We start from the raw sequence: 26350 nt of genomic DNA on the forward strand, positions 1-26350 counted from the left end.
CTTTTTCGAACTATTTTTTCCCATTTTTTTCTATAAGGTTGTCTTATATATTTAGCCTCCAGACAAGCATGTCTCTATTAATTTCTTCCTTCTGTTCCATTGCTGAACAAACATGGGAACAGTGTGCCGAGGCATAGTCGATGCTCTAAATGCTAATCTCAGTGGAAATGGCACTCAAACTTTGGTTCTGGCTCACGGATTTGGCACAGACCAAACTGTGTGGCATTATCTTATTCCCTTCCTTGCATGCTACTTCAAGATCCTACTTTTCGATTTGCCTTTCACCCCAAATGCAAGTTCTTCCCTTTATAATCCAAACAAGTATTCAACTTTCGATGCATATGCTGATGACTTGGTGTGCCTTCTCGATCAGCTCAATTTGAAGAAAACTATTTACGTCGGCCATTCCATGTCAGCCATGATTGGAGCCTTAGCTGCAACAAAGAGACCACAACTCTTTCAACATCTGGTCCTCCTAGGTGCTTCTCCAAGGTAGTTTCTCTCCTGCTTTTTCTTTCAATAACAAATTTTTTATTCAGTGAATTTTTCTAGAAAAACCATTTTTTCTGATAAATTTCAGTTAAGTTTCGAAAATAGTATCAAATATCTTTTTTCCGTTTTGTTGAAACTTTGTTTAGGTATCTGAACGAAGAAGGGTACAAAGGAGGCTTCACTGCATCAGAACTGCAGACAATCTTTGAATCAATGCAAAAGAACTTTTCAGGTTGGGCACACGGATTCGCTCCATACGCCATCAGCGCAAACGATCCTTCTGCAGTTGCAGAATTTGAAGAGAGTCTGCTAAGAATGAAACCAGAAGTTGCACTGAGTGTGGCTAAAACAGTGTTTCTAAGTGACCTCAGATGGGTTCTGTCACGAGTTCGTGTGCCTCATTGCACCATAATTCATACCAGAAAAGACCCTATTGTTCCTGTAAATGTTGCTTTCTACATGAACAAAAAACTGGGCACTCCTTCCAAACTCAAAATTCTAGAAGTACCAGGTCATTTTCCTCAGTTGACAGCTTCTACTTTGTTGCTGCAAGTTCTTAAGGATACACTCTCTCTCAACTGACATAAAAGTCTGATATATGATTTCGATACCTAATATTAAAGTTAACAAAATATGATAATAGAATAATCCTAGAGACCCCGTTAATTAGGGAACATGGAGTCTCTAGCAGTTTAGTTATTTATTATTACTACAATTTATTGTCATTTCTTTTTATTTCTTCTTAAAATACCTTTAATTAAAATATTATGTTGTAGTCTTATTCTGTTGTCACTTTTTTATATCTTAAAATTCTAATTAATAATAAAAAAGTTAGATGTAAGTATACAATTAACTGCAACTGTTCGATTAATAGATGCCATGTTACTTTATGTTATTTATAATTCTTATTTATTAGCTCGTTTTTTAATATTGAATGTATTTTTTAACTTAAATTAGATGACTTGTTTTTCAGAATGAAAGGATGAAAAAAATACTATAATTTGATAAATATATGTACAATTTATTTATATTAAAGAGAAAAATAGAATAAATAAAGTTGATTAAAAGTTGACTCACTTTTTCGGTCTTTGAATAAATTTAATTTTAAGTATTAATTCGATTAGTAAATAAAACGTTTAAGAAAATCAACTGATAATTCAAAATAGGAAGGTGCAAGAAGAAACTGCCAACTACTAAATAGAGTGAGTAAAAAAAAAATAATACTGGGTTTGTTCTGACTATTCCCACGCTCATAATATTGATATTATCTCTGTTTGGCATCTCAGAAAGACATTCCTATGTTTCACAGAAAAAGTTAATAAGCCAGATTAATCTTAGATTTTTTAACTATAAAAATATATAACCTCATTTTAATATATATATATATATATATATATATATATATATATATATATATAATATTTTTATTATTAATTAGTTTTAAATTAAATATAAATTACTTACACTAAAAAGTAACTACATGGTACTGTAATTCACATGCGTTGTCTGCCGGAAATTTTGGGCTCTTAAAAAAGGGGCAATTCTAAATAATTGAGGAAGGAGATAGGCATAGGCTACTCATTCTCAACACAACAAAATAAACTAAAGTTTTAATTTTATTTAATGAAATCTCTACACTTAATAATTTACATTGTTTATAATAAATACTGGATTGTAGGCTAACTAAGTACTTTTGTTAATTTAAGTTGCCTGTACGAGAATTTAATAACTCTAACATAGATTAATACAGTAATTAACTAATTTAGAGGTGATTTATTAAAGTTATAGAATACTACTAATTAATAAAAAAAACTTCATCCATACAATTTTAAAACAATTATTATAATATTTTTAAAATTATCATAAATAATCATCTAAGATCAAACAATTACATAAACTAGATTCGTATTTTCTAAGCATAACTTTGTTTTCATGATTATTCCTCTTATATTCTTATATCATTGGTATTAAGTTCAACCATTGAATATATAACTTAAGAAATATATTTAGTTTTAATTTATATTAAAGATGGTTGTACCTTTTTATTTTTGCTTAACAAATTTTTTTACTTATTTTCTTTTTAATAAAATACAAAGAGATAAATATGTTTCTAATTTGTAAACTTTAAAATAAAATTGAAATTTATTATTATTTTAAATTTTAATCCACTTTTATTTTAATAAATATATTATTTTATCGTCATTTAATAAGTAAAAATAATAATATTATTAAGTTATTGAGACTTATCAAAATTTTAAGATAAAATAAATTATAATTTTGCATTCAAATTTAGAAAATACAAACATATTTAATCTAATAATAAAATGTTTTACTATCAACTTTTACGTTAAAATATCACATAATACTTTTCTTTTGAAATAATTAATAATTATAAAAATTACAAATCATTATTATTCTTGCATTTACCAAGTTTATATACTTTCAATTTAGTTTCAACACGTCATTATTGAATTAATTTTTATTATATTTCAATAATATATCGTCTTGATCTAAATATATGACAACAAGATATAAATAATTATTGATTAAGGATTTTCTAATAATGTAATTTATATTATTATCGTTTAATATATTAATTGGAATATGTTGACCATACATAATTTTTATATCATTATCTAATCAATAAAAAAAAATTATCTCTATTCCGAAAATATTAACATTTTAATATATTTTTTTTATATTTTTAAACTATTTAAGTTTCATTAACTACTTTTTTCATAAATAATTTTGATCTAATAATTATTGGACTTATATAAAAGTAACTAATATATATATATATATATATATATATATATATATATATATATATATATATATATTGTAATATTTCGTAAAGTCATTTTAGGATAAATACTTAAACATATTTTCTAAAACAAGTTTATACCTTTAAATTAAATATGATAATATATTACAAGAACTATATGATAATAAATTTATTGGCTTTATAGAAATTTTAAAAAATGCTACTTATTTATTAGACAATTTTTAAAATTTAATAATAAAATATAAGTAAATTGTTGAAAAAAATTACCAATATTGAAATTAAATAATATAAAAATAAACTTCGTTTTAAGTAGAAAAAATACAACGTGGCCGTTCGTGATTGGGAGGGGCGAAGTCCTTCTCTCCACAGGTAAATTGAGAAAGAAAAAGATCTGAAAAAGAAAAAGAAAAAGGAAAAAGGGATTGTTGGACACCGTGCAAATCAAGCATTTAGTTGTTTGTTATTTCACGCGCCCTCTCTCTTCGTTTGGACCTTCTCTTGCTCACTCACTGCAACGGCGCCGGAGATTCGTCGCTCCTATTCTCCACCGCCGCGATGGGCGCCAATTCCATGCTCTCCGAATCCTCTCACGATGTCGACGATCAGATCTCCCAGCTAATGCAGTGCAAGCCACTCTCCGAGCAACAGGTTCCTTTCCATTCCTTCGATCTGTCTCATTTACCTACAAAAACGCCACTCACGTATTCAAATTTCCTTGATTTGTATACTTGTTACCTTTTCACGCTCAATAGGAGGGCTGCTAACAGCGCGTGTGTTGATTTCACGTAATGGCGACTCAGATGCCATGATTCGTTACGTTTTGATGCGATGTGGGACGATTAGGAGATTAGTGGTGTTTGTTCACTAGGAAACGATTTTCGGATTTGGAATCTGCTTTAGGCGTTTTAGCATGTTGTTAACGAGTTTCGTTTGCTGAAGATTATTCGGTGTCCTCTTACAGGGTATATGGATGTTTTGTTAGGCGTTTGGAGGCTAGTCATAGCTAAATCGTATATGTACTTGAAACTATTTGACACTGAAAATTTGTTTTTAAGTGAACTGTTGCTACTTACCTAATATAACATTAGGTAAATTCAAGAAGAACAAAACTTAGACAGTTATTTTTGTGCAACGGTTTGCTTTATAGGTCACCGTAGGTTATCAGAGTGAAATTTCAGTAATGATTATGCAACAATACCAAAGACACCCACGGTAATGTACTTGTCCCTTTTTGAATAGAGTAGCATGTTGGTGAGGGATTTTTAAAGAGAGACATGGCTCTGTTGGCATGCTAGTGAAACTTAACACTGATTACGGTTGAAGTATTAGATTAATGGAAAGGAATGCTGGTGCTTGATGCATTGTATAGGTATTACTTTAATGGTATTTTCTAGATTGTCTGTCTTTTGCAGCAAGATTGTTTCATTTTTCTTTCCTTACTAAGGATCTTATCTCACTAAGTTTGTTTACTCGAACTGTACTGAGATAGTAAAAGTGCTGGATTTGATTGCTACCTGAGTGAGGTGTGTTAGGAAAGGTTTTGCCATCATTTCATTATATCTTGTTTTAAGCAGTCGTGTCCTTTTTTGGGGAACTATCTCAATTTTCAACTACTTGTGGTATTATTGCACTGGGGGAAATAGATATAAAATAAAAAATAATGATTGTGTTTTCTGCTCTGCCTGTAGGTCAGAGTTTTATGTGAGAAGGCCAAGGAGATTTTAATGGATGAAAGTAATGTTCAGGTGCAACCCTATCTTCCCGTCTTTTAACTTATGTCTTCATTTACAATGATGTCATTTTCTATTTCTTATTTCTTAAACGTTGATTTTAGGTGCATCACCGTTGTCAATCTTCTGCTTGCTTGCTTTGCATGTATTTTTTTTAAGTCATAAATGAGCTATTGAAGTTAGTTATTTTCAGTTTTATGATTTTCTTCCTGTGTGTGGGTTTGTCCATTCATTTATCTGATGTCATTTCTATTTTAATGCCTGTTTCTGGAGGAGGATCTAATTTTCTTGTCTTGTATAGATGTTTTACGTCACTGTATTTCTGTGCATCTGTTAATTACTAGTTTATTGTGTTATTAGAGAGAGAACACTAATTACTTTTTGTGTATGCCTCTCCTGTATTGCAGCCTGTTAAAAGCCCGGTGACAATTTGTGGCGATATTCATGGGCAGTTTCATGATCTTGCTGAACTGTTTCGAATTGGAGGGAAGGTATAATTTCTGACTATAAATTTGGTTCTGTTTTCAATCTTCTGTTTCAGCTGGGGAATGTCTTAAATAAACTAATTGAGACCTGTCAAAGAAAAAGCTTTTGAAGATTGAAGTGCATCAGAGGTATTGAAGAGTAAATTGTAAACTTCAGGAACTACAAATTAACTCCTTTGTGGCCCTATTACTTTGTTAAAAGTTCCGTAACATTTTAATTTTTGAAATGCATTATGTGGATATATTTTTGTCAGCTTCTGGATAGTATATTTTGACGATTATTTAGGCATGGATTCTAAATATACCTGTTTTGTTTACAGTGTCCAGACACTAACTACTTGTTTATGGGTGATTATGTGGACCGTGGTTACTATTCAGTTGAGACTGTAACTGTAAGTACAACCAAGATAAACTTGTTTGTTTTTCATAACTTTTGGATGGTTAATTTTATTGAAAATTTGGTATTCACTCTTTATCCCCGAGCCTCTCCGTGGGGTAGTCATTTTTTTAATTCATGCACTAGGTTGGGAATTTTGTTCTCGTGTGGTATTCAATGAAGTTTGGATAGCTCTTTCTATATAAGGTTGAAAACAGAAAATGAAACTATTCCCAAATAGCTAATAGTTCAGGGTTTAGAATGTGCGTCAAAGGCACCTGATAATTGAGTAGCAAATGTTTTTCAACATGTCAGTATTTAGAAGGCTCACTAAGATGAAAGGTGAATTATATGTATTTATAAAAAACTATATGTGGGATTAATCTCTCATTGTGTTGAATATACACATAAAGTATTGTATTTATAATAAAAGAAATATGAACTAAAATCAAAATATAAATAAGAAATAATAACAAACTAACTTAAGATAAAAGATAAAGATATGATATCTGATAATCTAATATATATATAACACTCTCCTCAAGCTGGTGCATACAAATCGTATGTACCAAACTTGTTACAAATATAATTAATTTTCGCTCCCCATAAAAACTTAGTGAAAATATTTGTTTCTGCACTCGAGTGATACCAAATTGTTAATAATTTATAAAGACAATATAGAAGATGACATACCAACCTAGAAGACTCTCCCTGAGCAACAAACTCGAAAGGTTGTTCCATACAAAATCTCTTGCAAATTACCGTTGAGGAACACATTGTTGACATTTAGTTGATAAAGAGACCATTGTTGAAGAGCCGCCGTGACTATAAATAAACTAACAAAAACCATCTTTGTCTTTGGAGAAAAAGTATATATGGACGGCACACCGATGACAGAAGAGACCGCAACAAAAGAAGCCATGGACCAACAAGAGAGAGAAAAACCCTAAAAATCTAAGATTCTCCAAGCACAAATCTTGAAAGAGGCAAGCTCAGCTCTTTGAATCGTTGCTAGAGAGGAGATGGGATGCACAACCACGCGCAGCACAAAAGGGAGCAGATCTGCAACTTCGAGAGACGCGTGAGAGCACGTAGAAGCTCTGTTGAAGGAGTCGTTGATGGTACGATGATCACTTGGCCGAGACAATCAAAACTGATGCTTTGGTGACAGTGGCGAGCGGTGGCTATAACTGCAGCGATGGCGGTGGTTTTAGTGGGCAAGGGCGATGAAATTTTTTCCTAAAAGAACCAGGCTCTAGATACCGTGTTCAATATAATAAAACAAACTACTTAAAGATAAAAGATAAAGATAAGATATCTAATAGTCTAACATATCTAACAGTATGCATTAAAATTGTATAAAGTTTGCATTATCCTAAAATCATTTTTCAGGATTAGTTTTTTCAACTTGTGAATAACATATTAAGTAGTTTCACATACAATTTTAGGCATTGTAGTGCTTTTGAAAAAGGTCATATTTTGATGAAATCTCAAACCTGCAACTAATACATGCGGTTGAATTTCTTACAGTAGATGTTTCGGGATTCATCATCTAACTTTACTGATTTTGACATTTGTTGATAGTTGTAGCAACATAAGAATTTTCTGAATCTTGATATTTCATCTAGTAACTTTCTTTTCAGTTATTAGAAAGAGGCTCACTTGTTTACAGCATTCAAGAGTTTCTCCATGTTTACTTATGCAGTCATGCTGTGATAATTTTAGATCACGTAATTTTCCTTTTAAGTTGGGATGCAGAGTGAGATGAAGTTACATTGATATTTACTTTTGTTTGATATTGTTGTTTCTAATTCATTTTTATTGACAGTGTATGTTAGACATGCTAATTAGTTATTCTATACAGCTCCTTGTGGCACTGAAAGTGAGGTATCCTCAGCGGATTACTATTCTTAGAGGGAACCATGAGAGCCGTCAGGTTTGTGCTTGAACTCTTTCCAAACTAAAAATAACTTTTTTGATCTCGTAGTTATTTGTGCATGGCACAGAAATTAGCTAGGCTTGTATATTTGATGATAAATTGTTTCTAAACATTTTTATCTGTGATTGAAGACTTCTATGGGCGTTTGATGTTCATTATCTGTTGAACTAATTGTTCCTTCTATCGGTGGTTAATGCAGATTACTCAAGTGTATGGATTTTATGATGAATGCCTTCGAAAGTGAGTTTTCAACACCTTCATTATAGGTTCTATGGAGCAAAAGTTACAAACATGAGATATTTTTATCTAGAGAAAGATTTGTTTGTGTACGATCTTTTAGTTACCATGATGGAGTCACTCAAATTTCATTTTGGATGACAACCGTACAGGAATTCTTTTTCGTTTCCCTGCAATAGGCTCTTTTTGAATACCAACTTGAGAACTTGTTTAACTAGTTTCTTGTTAGTTTAATGTACTGAATTGTAATTTTGGGATGAGCATCTGAATCTTGCTGTTGATTTGGTGTCATGTAACTTGTTAAGCTGTAATTTTTATGTTAATTCAGTTTTACATATTGATGGATGTGTGACAATGGAACATCTGATTACCTTAGTACTTAGTGGTGATGGGATAGTGGTTGTTTGGTATAAGATATCATATTGATGGCTAATGTGCTATGTTCTTGTTAACATTGGTAATGAGAGAACAGAATAAGATACTTGGCTTCTAGCTTATATACAATATGATTTCGTGTTTTTTTTTTCACTTTCGTGACAGTTACTTTTTTTTATTATTTATGTGCAGGTATGGTAATGCTAATGTTTGGAAGACCTTTACAGATCTTTTTGATTTTTTCCCATTGACAGCGTTGGTTAGTATTCTTTTCCGTACCCTGTTGAAAATTTAAAATTTGGGGGAATTTTTTGAATGCATTGCATCATCTTTTTGTGATATCATAGGTGTTAGTATTTGCCTTTTTATCAAAAGGTTCAAAGAACTCAGATGTCCACTTGTTTTACATGTGACATTTATCTTTAAACATGGCATGGCTGCTTCCTCAAGAAGTTAAAATCAACGTTATGCTAACATTGCTCCTTATATTGTCATGTCGTGCGCCTTATCTGAGCTGTACTTTTCTCACAACCAATAGACTTTCCTACATTGGTGTACAAAATGTTTCAATTTTCATGGGATATTATATGAAGTGATAAGTTTTTTAACAAATACATGTAGTTGGTGAAGCATAAATGCGATAATATTATATTTCTAGATATGCAAGTTTTTTAACCCTGTTTCCGTCAAAAGATCTTTCTAATTTTCAAAACTAGACATGATTATCTAGTAATTTCTCTCAACGGATATAATTTGTCTTTATTACGCTCTAAAATGTAGACTGACTATTGAACAACTCTCATTTAGCTGAGATTAGACATTGTTACTTAAAATTTTAGTTGGAGGCTTTTGATCATCCGGGTGCTATTTTAATATATTTCCTTCCAGGTTGAATCAGAAATATTCTGCTTGCATGGTGGACTTTCACCTTCAATTGAGACCCTTGATAACATACGGAACTTTGATCGTGTTCAAGAAGTTCCTCATGAAGGCCCCATGTGTGATCTATTGTGGTCTGACCCAGATGACAGATGCGGCTGGGGAATTTCTCCTCGAGGTGCTGGATATACTTTTGGCCAGGTAAACATAGCTTTATTTTCGTACTCTACATTATTGAATTTCTTATTTTGAAGCATTTAGAGATCTATTATTATTATTTTGATTTTTATTCGAATTGACATTATTTCTTTCAGGATATATCAGAACAATTTAATCACACAAACAGCCTCAAGTTGATTGCTAGAGCTCATCAGCTGGTTATGGATGGATTTAACTGGGCTCATGTAATTGTTGTTCTGATGTATTCTCTTCCATTTGCTCTCTTTAGAATTATAGGTGTAAAATCTTGGATGTGCATTATTTTGTTACAGGAACAAAAGGTGGTTACCATTTTTAGTGCGCCAAACTACTGTTACCGATGTGGGAACATGGCTTCCATATTGGAGGTTGATGACTGCAAGGGACACACATTTATTCAGGTCTTTTTCGGCTATTCAAAATATAATTTATGTGGTGACATTGTGAACTTAGTCTTGACCGTTGGATTGTCTGAATTTCTTGCAGTTTGAACCTGCGCCTAGGAGAGGAGAACCTGATGTGACTCGTAGAACGCCTGATTATTTCTTATAAGGTAGCTGTTGAATGTCATACCGGTATATCATTGTTACCTCTACTGCACTAATTTCAGGTAGTTGCGCGCTTCCTCATCATGAGATTGCTGTAAGCATTTATCTCCATTGGTATACACATTCGTCCGTTTGGGGTTGTCCAAAGACTGCTTTGATGTATAATAGGCAGGTAACTTTCCACTGATCTGTTACACTCGAGAACTTGCTGGGGCACCTTGTCTGGATACGTCGCCAAGATGATGACTCTGTCAGAATTCATATTGTTCCAGCAAAAATGTGGATATTTTTTGTTTGTTTTCCCCTCTTTATTTTTTTTTCATGTTCAGTAACTCTAATTCAAGGCTTTACAGGCTATATGACTGGACTTTTTTTGTCTCGTGGATGTTTTTGCTAAGTTCTATCATTTTTCAGTTTAAGTTGCATGATAGTGATTCAGTTTTGTCCTTATGTTCAACTTATCATTAACGCTTATCTGAAGTTAGCCTCCACTTATCACTGTTTACTATCTTTCATCTTTCTCAATATATTTTACGTGATATTTTGCTGTTAACATATGATTCTTGGGTTCTTATTGAGGTTAGCTCCGCTCACGTAGATAGACTTGTTGCCACAATGTGTTTGTCGTTTATATTGATATTAATTAAATTAAGTAGCTTTTGTAAAATATAACACTGTCGGTATGATGTGGGGCTATGGTAAAAGTAAAATAAAATTGAATTTGCTACATCTATTTGGTTTCTGTCTCTAGTTTTATCGGAAGATAGGGTGCAAGACTACAACTTCAAAGGTATTGTTCCGGACAAAAATAGGAGTAGCAAGGCCTTTTTATTTCCGTGCTATGGGCATGATATTAATTGCAAGAAAAAGTAATCTGAAGGCGAATTAATATGTATGAGGAAATCTTTACATTTTTGCGCAAAAATTGTAAACATCCGGAACGGATTCTCACGTTAAAAATAAACCGTGTGGGGACTATTGTTAAGTTCTTCCATGACATGACATCTGGCTATACAGAAGTTTTCCAAAATTTGTAAGCGTGTGATCACAAACTCATGTATGAAAAAAGCGACGGCACTAGATCAACTACAGACCAGGCGAGACCCGCATACTGAAGAAATCTAATTCCGGTATCAACATCGAATGCCTTATACTGGGAAAGAAGCTTTTGCAAGTAACCTTGTTTGAGCTTATCAGTCTTTTTGACTGCAGCGGATCCATTCAATGTGGGTATGTAGCTGGTTGATTTTATGGGGATGCCCAAGGTGTTTGCTACCATAGGAATGGTCCATTTTGCGAGAGCCTTACTGCAGAATTTCACAGTTAGAATTGTAGGTATGCCCACTAGCATCCTTCCCGCAAATACAGGCACACTCAGTTCTGAAGAGAACAACCGAGGAACGTCGCCATGGTGAAATTGATGGTATGTTTGCTGTACTCCAGCCACCTGAAGAACACCAGCATTTCATAAAACCATACAGTACAAAACAACGCTAGGATCAAATATATTTGTCAAAGCTATTCAAGCTTACACCATTTCCTTCCCAAGAACCAGACCACTCTTACAAGGGGTTATTCGTCTACTAAATGTTTCTATTACCATTCTAATGTCAATTCACGGAACATTTTAATTTTCCTCCCGTAGAAACTAAAATGATCGTTAAGATAACTTTTTCCTCACTTCCAATGACAGTGATGCACAATTTAAAATTTCCAAAACTATGCAAGAAAAAATAGATAATTTAACAAGGAAAGAATCTGAACAAAGGCACATTCAAAAAACATGTGAAAAGATGGTATTCCAAATATTAAATTGTAAAAATGAAGAAAGTCCAAACAAATTGAGGATTTATCCAATTGAAGTACAAGAACCAATAAAATTTTATACAATTATTTTATTCTGAATTCTACCAATAGTGCGGTTACAACCATATTTAAGGCACAATTAGTTCTCTTTCTTGTCATTACATAATATATATCGCAAATGTCATATATCTTCATTTATCACAGTTTTTATTATTTATTTTATTCATTCTACAATTTTCTAAAATATAAAATTATAATTACCAAAGTAAATAATCAAATTATACTAAAATGAATAATATATGTAATTAATTATAAAAATATTAAAATCTAAGTACTTTTATAATTAATTATAAATTTGTCATCTCTTACTTTGGATAAATATTTCCAATTTATTTTAATTTTATTGAACAAATATAAACTATTTGTATCTTATTTTATGAGACAGTCTCTGAATGACGTTCGCTTATTTAGGGTTTTATTCCCGATAACTCTTTTATTCTAGGCTATAAATCAAGTACAAGTTCAAAGAAGAGCAAAATAAGAAAAACATTTATTTTCTAAATGAAATTAGTACAATTAATGTTACTGACTAGCTTTTTTAATCATTATAAATTAAGTATTTTTATTTTATTCAAATCAGAATGTATAAATTTAAAGGGAATAGTAATTCAATAAACAAAAAACATAGCACAACCCTTCTCTGGCCCTTTGCATGTTGAGTTGACATTGGAGAACTATGAAAAATCCTGAGAAAGAACATGATCCTAACTTCCCCAAATACCCCTACAGCCTAAGCTCTACCGAGATAGCTTTCTGACCAAACTAACTAACAATAACTCTTTAGTTCCCCATTTTGCCCCCTTACTTCACTTTCTAAAGACTGCTACAATTCCTAACTAACGGCTTACTCAGACACTGTTTAAGGGTTCCCTATTTTTCCTTCAATAACATTGTCAAGTCTTGTGTACAATTTGATCATGGTCAAGAACCTGATCAACTTGGCATTTATCCCTGACCAAATCAAACGTTCAAAGACACTGTTCTATAGCTATTTTGCATAAATTGATATGAAGCATTTCCACCTAAACATTACTACTATATGCCATTAGAGGAACAATGTCAGATTTAAGGTGGCTGGTTTATGTCAATTCAGTGAAGTCACCATCCAAACCAATCAGATAGAGTCCCACTTAGATTTTAAATTATGATCTGGTGTTGCTGTTAATGTTGAAAGTTGTCTAGACAAGGGCATCTTTAGGTCTATGACTTCAAATGAGTGTTATATTCCAAAATCCTGTTTTCATTAATTATGTTCTAACTGTTTTATCCTCATACTATGAAGATGTTACTTGATCTTGTGTAGATTCATTTACAATAAAGAAGAAAAATGAAACAAATTTAGATGATGTCTAAGGGTGAGTTAAGTGCTTACAATTCCCAGTGCAACACCATTGAATGCAGTGTGAAACTCGAAGCTTGGAGTTGGAAGTTCAGGTGTAGGATAAGCAAAAAGCAAGAGGAAGCTCAAGACAGCCCAAAAGGATGTAACTGCAGAAAAACAGATTAAATCGAGATAGAATACAAAGACTAATTGTCAAGATCGCAGAAACTAAAAGGTGGAGAAAGTTCTACATAAAAAATTACATAGTTTTAATCATTTTATAAGCAAAAAATGCTTAAGAAATCATGGGGGAATCTTTAATACCTTGAGAATATAGTTTTTTAATGTAAAAAAAATAATGTAGTTTCTACAATCTGAACACCATCAAGTGCTGTGATTATAATAAAGTGCGAAGTTATCATCTGCTGAATTTCTTGATTAGAAGTAAGAATACCATTTTGTCCTGAGATCACAAAACTGTCTATGTGTTCATGAACCGTAAGCCAGAAAGCAAGAATCACCAATCCAACAAGAAGGCCAGCAAGAACATCAACCACACTATGCATGCCAAGATAAATTCTTCCTGCAAAAATACCAAAAAATTATCATTGTTTTGCAGTGAAATAGACCAACAAGAGGAAGCTTTAATGATTATATATAAAGCGATAGAAGACCTACCCAAACCAATGAGAAGCACCAGCATGAAGGCAAGAGAAATTCCAAGATAAGTAATATAGGCACCTTGAATTTGAGTATGAGTCAGAACATAGTGCAGAAGGTAGCTGACAAACATCCGTTCCAAGGAAAGTAATCCATTAATGACAACCACAAAGAGTTGAAAGCAAAGGTTTCATCTCTCTCAACAGATAATCTAACATTGCAAACACATTTCCACCTCTTTACTTTTTCATTTAATTTTTACTTTCTTTCCTTGAACTAGAAAATACATAAGAAGAAAAGTAAGTTCAACAGTCACCTTGCCACAGACTAGGAACCTTTATAACATGACATAAACACTTCCTCACTTTAAGGACATGCCTCAGAATATGGTATAGAAATAAAAGAAAATAAAAAGAAAGAATAATAAATACCCAGATAAGCAAACTGTGTTGAGGGTGTGAGAAGAAGGCAATCCATATTCTAACGCATTCTCTTCTTCATCTTTTGTGGCAGTTACTCTCTTGACAGGTGGAGAAGCAGGTCTTGGAGCTGAAACCACATCCTGTTGAGTGACAAATAATACCAGAAGCATTTAATAATATAACAAATGGCCGAATCCAATGTTGAATTGAATCATTAAATACAAGCGAACAAACAACAAATACCTTTATGCAGTTACCAAGATAATCACAAAACGCCATCAACAACGTCATCTGCCTCGCCAGTTTGCCATGTCCACTCTACACAAACAAAATATAATTCTTCAAAGCCAAATTCTCAGATGTCTGACATCACCAACATAACATGTAGTTCGTACCCAGAACAGCAGAGGGAGAAAACCAGTGTAGAAGGGCACAGAAACAACGCAAGACAACCCTGAGAAAAGTGCATCCAGGAACCCAAACCCGTAACTCTGCACCCCAGAAAGAAAAATTCAACTCGTACACCAAAAAGTTAAAAAAGCTCAGAGCTTTGAGAGAATAAAAAACTGTTTAAATCGAAGACAATTGGGGTGGAATTTGAGAGTTACCTGGATCTTAAGGACAACAGAGGTTTGAGTTTCAACATGATGAGAAACCCAAGGTTGAAAGAAAGATCTAAGCTTGCGAGTAACGTCGAGGTATGAAGCAGAAACAATCCAGAAAAGTATTCCACCCAAAACCGCACCTTGCCACACTGCCGCACCCTCACCCTCCATTTTTCTTCTTCTTCTTCTCCCTCCCTCTTTCTGGGTGTTGGTTTGGGGAAAGAGAAGAAGAGAGGAACCCAAGAACCCAAAAAGAAAAACAAAGGACACTCGCAAGAAAATGAATGGCTGAATCAAAATTGGAGCGTGGAAGTTAGAGGAAACTATTCTTCATACAATTCAACTTTATTTATTTCTTTACATCGCTCCAAAAATAAGGAGAAAAGGGTGAAAAATTTTATTTTTATTTATTTTCTATTTGCTTTTGAATAATGAGAAACAGGGAAGATATTTGTGAGCCATGAATTTTTATATTCTTTGGACTATAGTCCACGGATTCGGTGGAATTTGGCTGGCGGAGAACAGTGAAGAAGCTTCATATTCCAACGCGTTAATGGTAGAAAAATCTTCTTTGTTCTTTTTCATTTCTTGGAAATTCTCTTAACTGAAAAAGGTCATGGATCCTGTGAAGCAGTGAAATCGTGAGACATTAAAATTTACCGTTAGATGATATATTAACAAAATAATGAACAGCTAAGATTTGTTTATTTCATGCATGTTAACATCATTTCAGTAAATTATATTTGAGTCCTAGTATGAGATTGAGATTGGGGTGTATCTGCAAATTCGTTTTTCTTGATAAAACAGTTGAACATGACTCAGCATTTGAAACCAAACTGATTTTTGCTTTTTCTATTCTTTCTTAGAAACGAAACAACCTTGATAGACACAATAATAAAACACAATTACAAATGAAATTTCGGAACAACACATGATTATGTTAAAAGAAATCCTCAAAAAAATGCAATCATACCTTCTATTAGAGGTCATTGTGATGGACAACCGATGAGCCATAAATTAAGATAGTCCACCTATAGGTGAGAAATTTATGCCATGGGATTTTTTATTTTGAAATTTCGCTCATTTGTTTGAGTTTTTTTTTTCTTAATTTTTTAATTGATTATTATAATTTTATTTAAATATCATCTTAAATAAATATTTACATTAATCTACGCTATTTTATCATCAGTCATAAACTAGAAAAATATTGCTTAATAATCACGCGTGTATCATAAGTTACAAATTAATTAAGTGGAACAATAACTTAATGTGTTCATTATTACTGCAAGAGAGGGTAAAATATTTTAATAAAACAAGGTGACTAAATTATTTATTTCTTAATATATGTGAAGAGGATAGAACTTGTACTATCGTTATGATTATGATTTATTTAATGAATGACTAACATTGATAAAAATATATATATTAATCTTTTCAAACTCAAGTTCTTTTAATATTGAGAGTGTGACATCTTATTTTAAAATTTTGTATTATATTTGTGTGGGTCTTTTAATATTACGTATGATGTAAAATTTCCCACATGCAAAATTTTATATCATTTTTATGGGTTCAACAATAGATCTACAATTTAATTTTATTTTAAATATTAATTAACTAATATCCAATTTATATTTTTGTTATAATTTAGTAGCTTTAATTATAAATTTCCTAAAGTTTTGGTGATAGGAAAAAATAGAGAGAATATGAGATTGTCGATTGTGATGGATAACTAATTGAGAGGCTCCAAGTAAAAGGGTTAGTTAGTTCATATTGGATGACAGATAGGATGCAATAAATGCATTCAAACTTTGTTTCCTCCTTCTGTTAGGCCACTCAAAATCTAATCAAATATTGGAAATTTCCTCAACAATAATATTATGCACACCAATTGGCATTTTTTTTCTTTTTTCTTTTTATAAAATCACTCAAGTTAGTACGACAGGGGTGAAGAGTCTATTTAAAGAGTGGCTTTATTTTGTGTTTAGAAAAGGTTTTTTTTATAACTCAATTTTTATTTTGCGATTTTCATTTCTTTTAATTTAATGGAATATGGTTCTACTTAACTGAATAAATTAAAAGTTGTTGGTTTTGGTGAATTTTGTGATAATGTTTATCTATATTAAATTACAAATTACGTTGTTTATTGTTCAATATATGTTTCTATTGGGTTAAAAAGATGTATTATAAATGAGTATTTTTCTGTTATGACAGAAGAGATTAAGACATGTCTCCATTAAAAGAATCAAACAATTAATAAATAATTGATTACTTAGCACTTTATATTTTTTTAATTTTGAAACTGATATGGATTGTATTAAGGATAAGGAAACTACCCACCCTAGAAAAAAAAAGTGCTTAGGGGATTCAAATCTATTAGAAATAATTCATACATATATTCATGGATGTAAGTAATTCGAGATATTTCATCACATTTATATATGATTATTCACAATATTTGTATATTTACTTATTTCATTCCAAGGATGAAAACTTATATGTCTTTAAAGTTTTTAAGGCCGAAGTAGAGTTGTAGTCCCAAAAGCAACTTAAGATCAAGAGATTGGATATACGTGAAGAGTATCATGGTAGATACATTATCAGTGCACATGAACCTGATCCATTTGCAAAAAATAAAATCAAGAACATGGGATTGTTGTCAATACACTATGTATGGTTCTCTAGATCATAATCTTGTGGTAGAAAGAAGAAATCGTATTTTAAGAGATATGGTGAGAAACATGAGGAGTCATGCAAAACTTCCTAAATTATTGTGGATTGAAATACTTAAATTGTGTATATAGTGAACTGAGTTTTAACCAAGATGTTTTAAGAACACTTTCTGTGTTACTCAAAGGTTGGAAACCCAACTTACAACATATACGCATTTATGGATGCTCGTCTGAAGTGACATTTTATAATCTATAAAAGAAGACACTAGAACCTAAGACTTTTAGTTAACATTTCATTAGATATGTTAAAAAGTGTAAAATGTTGTAATTTTTTATTATCCATCTCATAACACTATAATCGTGGAATCAAGAAATATAAAGTCTCTTATAAATGACTTGATTAAGGGAAGTGATTTAATTGAGAATAATCGTAATGAAGTTCAATCCTCTTAATAAAATGATAGATTGATAGTCATTCATGCTTCTTTAGTTCAATAGCATGTTAAGAAGCTAGTTATTCGTGTGTTCACAAATTGTTGGAGATAGATCAAGTTGTTGAGAAACCAATTGAACAACAAGTTTCTCATCAAGATAGTAAAACAACATTAAGAAGATCTACAAGATCAAAAGATTAACAATTTCTAGTGATTGTGAAGTGTATATACAAAAATCATATTGTAACATTGGTTCCCTAAATTATATATATATGCCTTGTCCATTAAATGTTAGTATTATTGTATTTTTGCTTGGTTTGACCACTCAATTGATACTCTGTTTATTAGGTGTTGGAAAATATATTTTGAAAGTTATAACTAAAACAAGATACTATGAAGCTTGTATATAGAAATGAAGTTTGATTCATTAGTTGTCTTAAACTCTAATTCACAGAATGAGTTTGTTTATTAGGAATTGATTTTAAATAAAGAAACCGAGACTCATTTTATTAAGAGATCGTGGTTTGGGTAAACTTATGGATTGATTTTAGCATTTTAATGAAGAGAAGTTATATGTTTATATGCATGAGTGAAGGAATAAAATCTAACTCCAACAATACCATTCCATGTTGCTAATATTTTCTATCATCTAATGCTTAACTTCCAAAGTTTACCTTTACTTTATATTATATCAATTTACTTTCTTACACATAACTTCAAATTATAAAATTATTATTTAGTCTAGTTATTGATTATGCGATTATTTAGTATTACATAAAGTTTCTTAAAAAGACAGTCCTCATATTTCCATTTTACTATTTGTATTATTTTGTATGTTGGTCAAAGAGCTAACAGTAGCCATTTACCAGCATTAGTAGCTGCGCAGTTCATATGACCAGAGTTTATAATCCGGTGCTCCACCCCTCACAATTAACCGGATTTTGTCGTTTTGAAACTTTGAAGGTGCACGAAGAAAACAATGGGGGTGTAGGAGGAAGCCCACTACCAGTATCCATGTATGCCCATTGTTGACTTCATGGCCCGAAGTTAGTTTGCATCACTTTATTGGGTTGTATCTATGTATATCTATTTATGAATAATTGGTTTGTATTGTATCGTTCAATTTAACATATAATATTTGAGAAAACTTTTTTAGAACCTTGATACCTTCTTCCCACTTTTTCACATGTATGAAAAAAAAAATCTAAATTATCCATGTATTGTATAGGAATTTGTGAATTAACCTTGCTGTATTAACTTTTTCACTGTTGCATAAAAATAAAATAAAAACTGCTTTTATGTTCTGTGGATCGATATTCGTGTTTGACTTTTGCTTTTTCTAAATACCGTGGCTCCTCTTTTAACAAATTCAAAGACTAATTGGTCAACCAATAAGTCAATCGTAAAAATTCTTTGAAAAATAGTTATAAATTATGAAAATTATAACTATTACCACTACAAGTATGGGGACAGTGAAAAAATAGATAGTTTACACTTTATAAGGTTAAGTGTACATTGTTCATATGTAATATAAACTTATTTTTAAGCTTCAATCGGCCTTTATAGTAAGAAGTTAAAAGTATATTTTATAATAATAATATATAATGCAAATTTATCTTTCAATAAACTAAAATTTTGACCTTTGTTTACATAAATTAAACATCTTCAATATTAATAAAGATGAATGAATATGCAATTTTTATATTTTGAAAAAAAATCTAGCAAAAGAATAATATTAATATTTATCTAAATAGATTGATCCGTTAAATTTTAGTTTTAAATAATTTAAATTCAAACGTTATAGCTGAATATTATTTTATATCCTTTTATACAATTTATAAAAACATTGGCTTGACTTGATGTAAGATAGGACCATCGATCGTAATTGTAACACAAAGATACATTTAGGATATGTTAATATGATGTTTTCGTTTTATATTTGTCATATCAGTAGTGTTGTGGTATCATCTGACATTTCATAAATAATCATGTGTTTAATTAAAAATACATTTTAACTAAAATGTACGTTTCAATGAAATCAATTTTCTCCTTCTAACATCTTGACTACATGTTTCAATAAAGCCAAATTTCAAAACTAAAATCGCTTTAAAACGCACTTAAAACGTCACTTTGCAGAACTGAATTTGATCAACCGAATGATTGATCACGATCTCAACATTTTCAATATGTAGTAGTGTTATTAAGATGGTAGGTTTAAATCCAATTGCTCTCTAAAAAAAATTGTTTAATATATAACTTTAATATATTTGTAATTCTTATGTTAAAATTATTTTTTATTTTATTATATTTTGATTTCAAAATTTAAAATTGAATAGATATAATTATTATAATTTGCATATGTTAAATGTTTTTTACGTACAAAACAATATTTTATGATGATATTTGAATGATTTATGATTTGATGTGTTTTAATTTAAATCGTCAAAATTTAAAATATTTAAATTTCAAATATATATATAAGATTAAATATATATTGATTTCTAAATTATATTAAGTGAAAATTGAAATTCATTCTTTTTCAAATTTTGATTCTATTTAATTTTTTAAGAATTTAATTTTTTAAGAATTTAATTTTTTAATCAAATATTATTAAATTTATTTAACATTTTAAACATATTTTTTTTTAATATTAAAACAGAAATATATTAAATATATAAATAAAATTTGGTTAAAAAAATTAAATTTACATATTTATAAAATTAAAAGACCAAATTAAACCAAAATAAAAAAAAAACTAATTTAAACCTTTATCATGTTCTTATTTCTAACCAAACAAAACTCAACCAGACTGACATAAAAACTTTTAAACTTTTAGGTTTAAACTTTTTAGTTGTCCATCTAGGTTTTTTCCAGTTTGATCCCCGACTTATTAGAATTCCTGATGGATTTCTTAAAAGTGCTAATTTGAGTCAATTAACGGGGTTAAGTTTTTGCACAAATGGGAGAGTGATGTGTCAATTTTTGAACACGTGGCATGGTGAGACGTGGAATTTGACAACTTGTAAAATTATAATAATATGAATTTCTGAAAAAAAAAAATTGCAAGACTAAACTAAAGTTTTTAGAGAGGCCAAAAACATATTTTTTCTGAACTTAAAAAAAAAAATCAATTCTAATCTAAATGGTCTCTTCGTGCCCAAATCTTCATCTTCTCCAAAGAACCACGAGTGCTGCTCACAGTAACTCCCGCTTATATCACAATGTCAAAAACTACAAATCTGCTGATTACAAGCCACTCGTGCTCAAAATTGTGGTTGGCACCGAGAAAACATGACTAGGCTCTTTTTTAAGTTGAGAAAAAATATGGATTTCTGAAAAGGGATTTAGGGTTCAATAAAATTGAATTTGGGATTCAATTTAGGATTAAAAATCTGAGAGAAATTTGGGATTTAAAGTATTGGGATTCAATTTGGGATTAAATTTGGAAGATGAGCGAAGTCGCGGGTTTCTGGTGCAAAGAGATTTGGGGCTTTCTGTGTTTCTGGTTCGACTTCTTCGACTTGGTTCGTCATCGACGAAGGACGGAGCTTCTGGTTTATTCCTTCAGTGGCGGTCTTTGGTCTTCGTCCTTCTTCCTCTTCCCTCAATCTGGTTCGACAACGACGAGATGTGTAAAGTCGCGACTCTGTTTTGCAATTTAGGTGGGCTGGCGGCTTGCTTGCGTTCGTCGCTTACGATGGAGCAGCGTCGCTTTCTTCGTTCTGTCATGGACAAGCCTCTTTCATTCTCTGGTGCGGTGGCTGACGGCTGCAGACCTGGTCACGACAAGGGCTGTTCGCGGATGACAGCGACCCTAGCACGACTGACGACGAGGGTTTCTTCTGTTTGCGTCAATGGCTTCAGGGTAGTGACCCAGGCCCAATCGGTGGCGTGAGGGTTTGCATTGGTGGTGGGGGGACGAGCATCGTTGGTACTACGAAGGAGGTGATGGAGCGTGATGAACTCTAGTGACTATATGAAAAATTGGAAAAAACAATTAGAGAGGTTCACAAGCACATTACTTTGACATCAGCATGCCACATTTCAAAAAATTACACATCAACCTCCCATCTGTACAAAAACTTAACCCCGTTAACTAAATTTAACGGCAGGAGCTCAATTGACTCAAATTAGTACTTTTAAGAACTCAATTGGAGATTCTAATAAGTCGAGGATCAAACTGGAAAAAACCACGTAAATAGGACAATAAAGGCTTTAAACCAAACTTTTATACTAACCTTTGAAACTTTAGCCAGTGACATAACACGTTTCGCATGAAATTGTGACAAAGAAAAAGGTGACTAACATATGAGACAATCAACTGGCATAAGAACGTGAGTTTTACAGTTCTTTACATCAGTCTAAAGCAGCCAAAAGGTACCCAACAAACCGGGCACAAATCCAGCCTATTTCAATACAAGGAACCGAAAAAAAGCAACATTCTACGGACAAATAATACCCGACAGACACCAAGGATGCCCCGAATCACATGGCAGAGAGACACAATTACCAGTCCAAATCTGTTATATATGACGAAAATCAGTAATACACAATTACAAAGCAATCTACATATACTTTATACGTTGAGTAACAGTTAGTTAGCATTATAAGTAAGATTTGGTGGGACGATGGATCATGTATGCAAGGGTGATCTCCAATCTAGATGTTCTTGAGGGTAGTCTTTGTTGAGTTCTTTGGGGGGTATGAAGCAGTCCATCGACAGACCTTGGACGTTGAATGCAACATCATCAATGGTCCACGACTCTTCCAACCGAGTGATGGCAGGGCCAGTCTTTAGATTGTCCCCGAACCTTGTGATGATCACGGTTGAATGGCCAGCATGTGCAATCATCACGCCATCCACCATTCGGTAATCATCAATTTTTGTTGACATAGTGGTCTCCCAATAGGTGGGGTGCGTCCCAGGGGATTGAATCCTGGTGAGGTAAGAGTCCTCTAGGTGCACCAGTAGTCCATTTTTCTGGCTGAAGTAACCAAATGCAACGTGCTTTATCATCTCAGCAGTGTTGTCGCTCCGGTCAACCAGGTCCTTCTGATCTGCCGAAAGCTTTAGCACGAAACAATCCATGCCTGAGATTTCTTTTTCTCCCATGTATTGCGCCGCACAGAATACAGCAGACACTGCCAATGGGTCCAGTCCCTGCAAGAGTACAACTAAATTGTGGTTTAAAGGTGTGGCACTCACACAGCCACTCACTCACATCACTACCACCTTAAGATGCCGATCAAGTCAAATCACCATCTATACATCACCCAGTTCTTCATGGTAGACCCAAACTCACCTTTTTCCCTACAAAGTACTTTTTTTTCTTTCTAATTTGACCGTACCACTAAATTCCAAACTCTGGTTTACACTTTGACAGAATTGATCATCACAGAATTAATTTGGAACTTATCTAAATCACATCTTTGCAATGCAGTGTTACACTATAATTTGAAGAGTTTCCTTTTTTTATAAGAGAATCTTGAGTTAAGTAAGTCATGCCAAAACAGTCACACGTGGTCATCATCATAGGCCCCTCCATAAATAAGAAAAGGAAACAGCAGAATGTGGTTAGATCCAACAAATGAAGGGAATTTTGTAGGAAAACAATGTGTGGAAAAATTATTCGAATATTAATTAAAAGGAACCAAAACCCCCAGCAACCAGCATTGATGAATTTCAAAAGGGAAATTCAAAAAACGTTAATTTAATTAGGAGTGGTGCACATCAGTTACATCAGATATTTCGTTTCACTACTAACCCTTCTCTCATGCCCCTCCATTGTTCATTTCTAAATTGGCTTAAACATTCATACCTCTTATTTTTCATAGCCAAGGCTCGATCAAGAGCCACCGTAATTTAAAATTCTCTCTCTAGATTGAGACTCGGATCCGATAAACACGACCAACAACACTATAGGAATTAAATATCAACAAATCTTACTTACCCCGAAACAAAATAGCACTGCTACCTAGTAACAACATCGTCAACATATAAATAGACAAACAAACCAAGGACACGCCACTGATTATAATTTATTAATACAACAGATCATGGACAAACTATTAAAAAATTCTGATTACTAAAGTTTATGATCTTGCCAATTTTACTTTTACTTTTTGCGTGACCCCTATTTAAATTTTGATTTAATTACATTTTTAGCCATTTAAGATGAATTTAATTTTAACTCTTTAAATGAGTTTAATTTTTAAATATTATATATGAGAGACTACGATGATATATTAAAATTATCTTTAGTCCTTTAAGTGTAGTGTTTTAACTGTTAAAATTGTATTTTTTTTTTTTTTCAATTTTTAAGAGACTATCCTTCTCAGGTTCATTTTGATAATACACAGAAAATAAATTATAGAACTCGAAGACGAGTAATCTTAAAAAAATTAACGATTGAACTTGCCTGAACGGCGCGACGAAGGGGACGGACGCCGCCTTTGGCGGCGTGTGCGCCAATCCAGGGGGTGTGGCGCCAAGCGACGGTGCCATCACTACCGGCGACAACCTTCTGAGTTGCTGCGACGAGCTCAATCTGCCACTTGTCGGGGAGCATTTGCCATATGACAAAGCAGCCTCTCTCGGAGACACCAGTGTTGCCGACGTCGTCGACGACCCACATTTCGACCTTACCGGTGGCGAAGACATTTGTGACGGTGGTGGGGAGGTTGCGGCAGCCGGTGGCGGCGGTGAAGTGTTGGATGATATACTGAGCGGAGGAGGAGAGCTGGTTGAGGGGGGCGTGGGGTTTGGAGTGGGGAGGGACAGGGAAAAGAGGGCAAGCGAGGACGCTGAGTAAGATCTTGAGGTCAGGTTTCTTGTGGAAGAAGTGCGTCTTTATCCAGTTCCAGTTCCGCCATTTCTTGCACGACCTGCTTCTCTTCTCTTGTTCGTTTATGGGTTCTTCCGATAATGTCGCCAAACGACCCATCTTCTTCCTCAGATCACACACACTCTCTCTCAGATACACACAAAAAAACAGAAGCTGTTGAATGGGACAATGTATGTAAATGTAATGTATGCAAACAAACTCCCACTCTTTCTTAAAAAGGAACACCACCTTCACCTTCTAAATACACGCATGACAAGTGCGTGTCTGTCACACACCATCCACCCAACCCTATCAATAAAAAATTCTAAATATAATAGCTATTATTTAAACTTCACTATTTAGATTAATAATAAACACAATCAGTAAATACTACTCCGCAGCAATAAGGTTGTAAGAAAAGAGACAATTTTATTATATATGATTAGGTTTTTAAAAGATCGTCAATAAATTGAAAAATCCATAAATATATTTGAATGGATGAAAGAAAAAACAAGTATAAATATATCTTAAATTTTAAAATTCAGAAGGAAAAGTAAATAAAACGAGTGTTGGATGGTTGGAAAAAGTGATATGGTTCAGTCGCTGGTTCTTCAAAAGGTTTTGACTCAGTGGAATCGTCGCAGGTTAACAGCTTTATATCAGTTATTCCATGCCTTCGTTTTCTTTTGATTGGAGGAAGTACCATGGTATGAGGAAATCCACGTTCCTCACACTCTTCTCATGATGTGCTTGTCACGTGCTGTGCATCTTTTCTAACAACAGTGATGCAAATTGCAAATGGTACGCGTATGGAACAGAGAAACGAAAAATGGAAACCAAAGCACACTAAATTCTTAATAATTACTTTATAATATTAAAATAGAAAAAGAAAAATATAATAGAGTAGGCGCGTGGGATTAGAAGTAAGAGTGTGGTGGGGAGGTGTATTTAGTAATGTTCTGGAGAAGAAGGAGCTTTTAAGGGAGGCAATGGCTACAATGCAATGCAATGTTGTTGACGTGTCCACATCCTCTACCATTTTCATAATTCCATTTCTGGTGGTTCGGTGCCATTTTCATTTTCTTTGCTTTCTTTTGGTTCTTCTTTTTTTGGCAAAGATTTTAAGTGTCTTCAACTCACGCACTAATGTAATATGGATATGAACTTATTGCTCAGAATTTTATAAATGCAAAATGGAGAAGCTAAGGCTGAAAAAAGAATGAAGAAAAAAATGGTGGGACAGTTCCAAACTTCACTTCATACTTTGGATTATGCAATTCGCACTAACACCAGACAAATGCGCATTCATTTCATATAGGTTTAATAGCCAATTTAGTCCCCACTTTGGTTGAAAAATCTCAATTTAGTCTCTCGTTATAAAAGTGTTTTACATTAGTCCTAACTTTTAAAATAGTGGGTCAGATTCGTCCCTTTCGTTATATAAGTTAACGAAATTAATGGATGATGATGTGACACAGCTTAAAGCTGATGTGTTAGATTGGTCC

The 26350-nt window shown here is 32.7% G+C and overlaps 4 protein-coding genes across 4 annotated transcripts; 2 read left to right on the top strand and 2 right to left on the bottom strand.

Annotated features, from left to right (window-relative positions):
• Positions 1–77: 77 nt before the first annotated feature.
• Positions 78–1273, top strand: LOC124830360 (strigolactone esterase D14-like). Its single transcript, XM_047304046.2, has 2 exons — positions 78–492; positions 639–1273. The coding sequence occupies exons 1-2, from the start codon at positions 113–115 to the stop codon at positions 1072–1074; spliced, it is 816 nt and encodes a 271-aa protein (XP_047160002.1). The 5' UTR covers positions 78–112; the 3' UTR covers positions 1075–1273.
• Positions 1274–3688: 2415 nt separating this feature from the next.
• On the top strand, positions 3689–10469 carry PP2A-4 (protein phosphatase 2A-4). Its single transcript, XM_047304149.2, has 11 exons — positions 3689–3925; positions 4966–5022; positions 5415–5498; positions 5813–5884; positions 7733–7804; positions 8007–8047; positions 8612–8678; positions 9308–9499; positions 9613–9702; positions 9790–9897; positions 9983–10469. Exons 1-11 carry the CDS (start codon positions 3833–3835, stop codon positions 10046–10048), a joined length of 942 nt encoding a protein of 313 aa, XP_047160105.1. The 5' UTR covers positions 3689–3832; the 3' UTR covers positions 10049–10469.
• Positions 10470–10969: 500 nt separating this feature from the next.
• On the bottom strand, positions 10970–15376 carry SPP1 (Phosphatidic acid phosphatase (PAP2) family protein). The gene is made up of 8 exons (XM_047304131.2): positions 14922–15376; positions 14709–14804; positions 14557–14631; positions 14323–14453; positions 13910–14013; positions 13686–13814; positions 13283–13398; positions 10970–11491 (listed from the first exon to the last, which is right to left on the bottom strand). The coding sequence occupies exons 1-8, from the start codon at positions 15087–15089 to the stop codon at positions 11090–11092; spliced, it is 1221 nt and encodes a 406-aa protein (XP_047160087.1). The 5' UTR covers positions 15090–15376; the 3' UTR covers positions 10970–11089.
• Positions 15377–22328: 6952 nt separating this feature from the next.
• Positions 22329–25062, bottom strand: LOC124830332 (uncharacterized). Its single transcript, XM_088115050.1, has 2 exons — positions 24441–25062; positions 22329–23182 (listed from the first exon to the last, which is right to left on the bottom strand). Exons 1-2 carry the CDS (start codon positions 24963–24965, stop codon positions 22655–22657), a joined length of 1053 nt encoding a protein of 350 aa, XP_087971176.1. The 5' UTR covers positions 24966–25062; the 3' UTR covers positions 22329–22654.
• Between the last annotated feature and the right edge of the window lie 1288 nt (positions 25063–26350).

This window comes from Vigna umbellata, chromosome 5 (genome assembly GCF_029865625.1).
Source record: "Vigna umbellata cultivar VRB3 chromosome 5, Vumbellata_1.0, whole genome shotgun sequence".
Classification (NCBI taxonomy): domain Eukaryota; kingdom Viridiplantae; phylum Streptophyta; class Magnoliopsida; order Fabales; family Fabaceae; genus Vigna; species Vigna umbellata.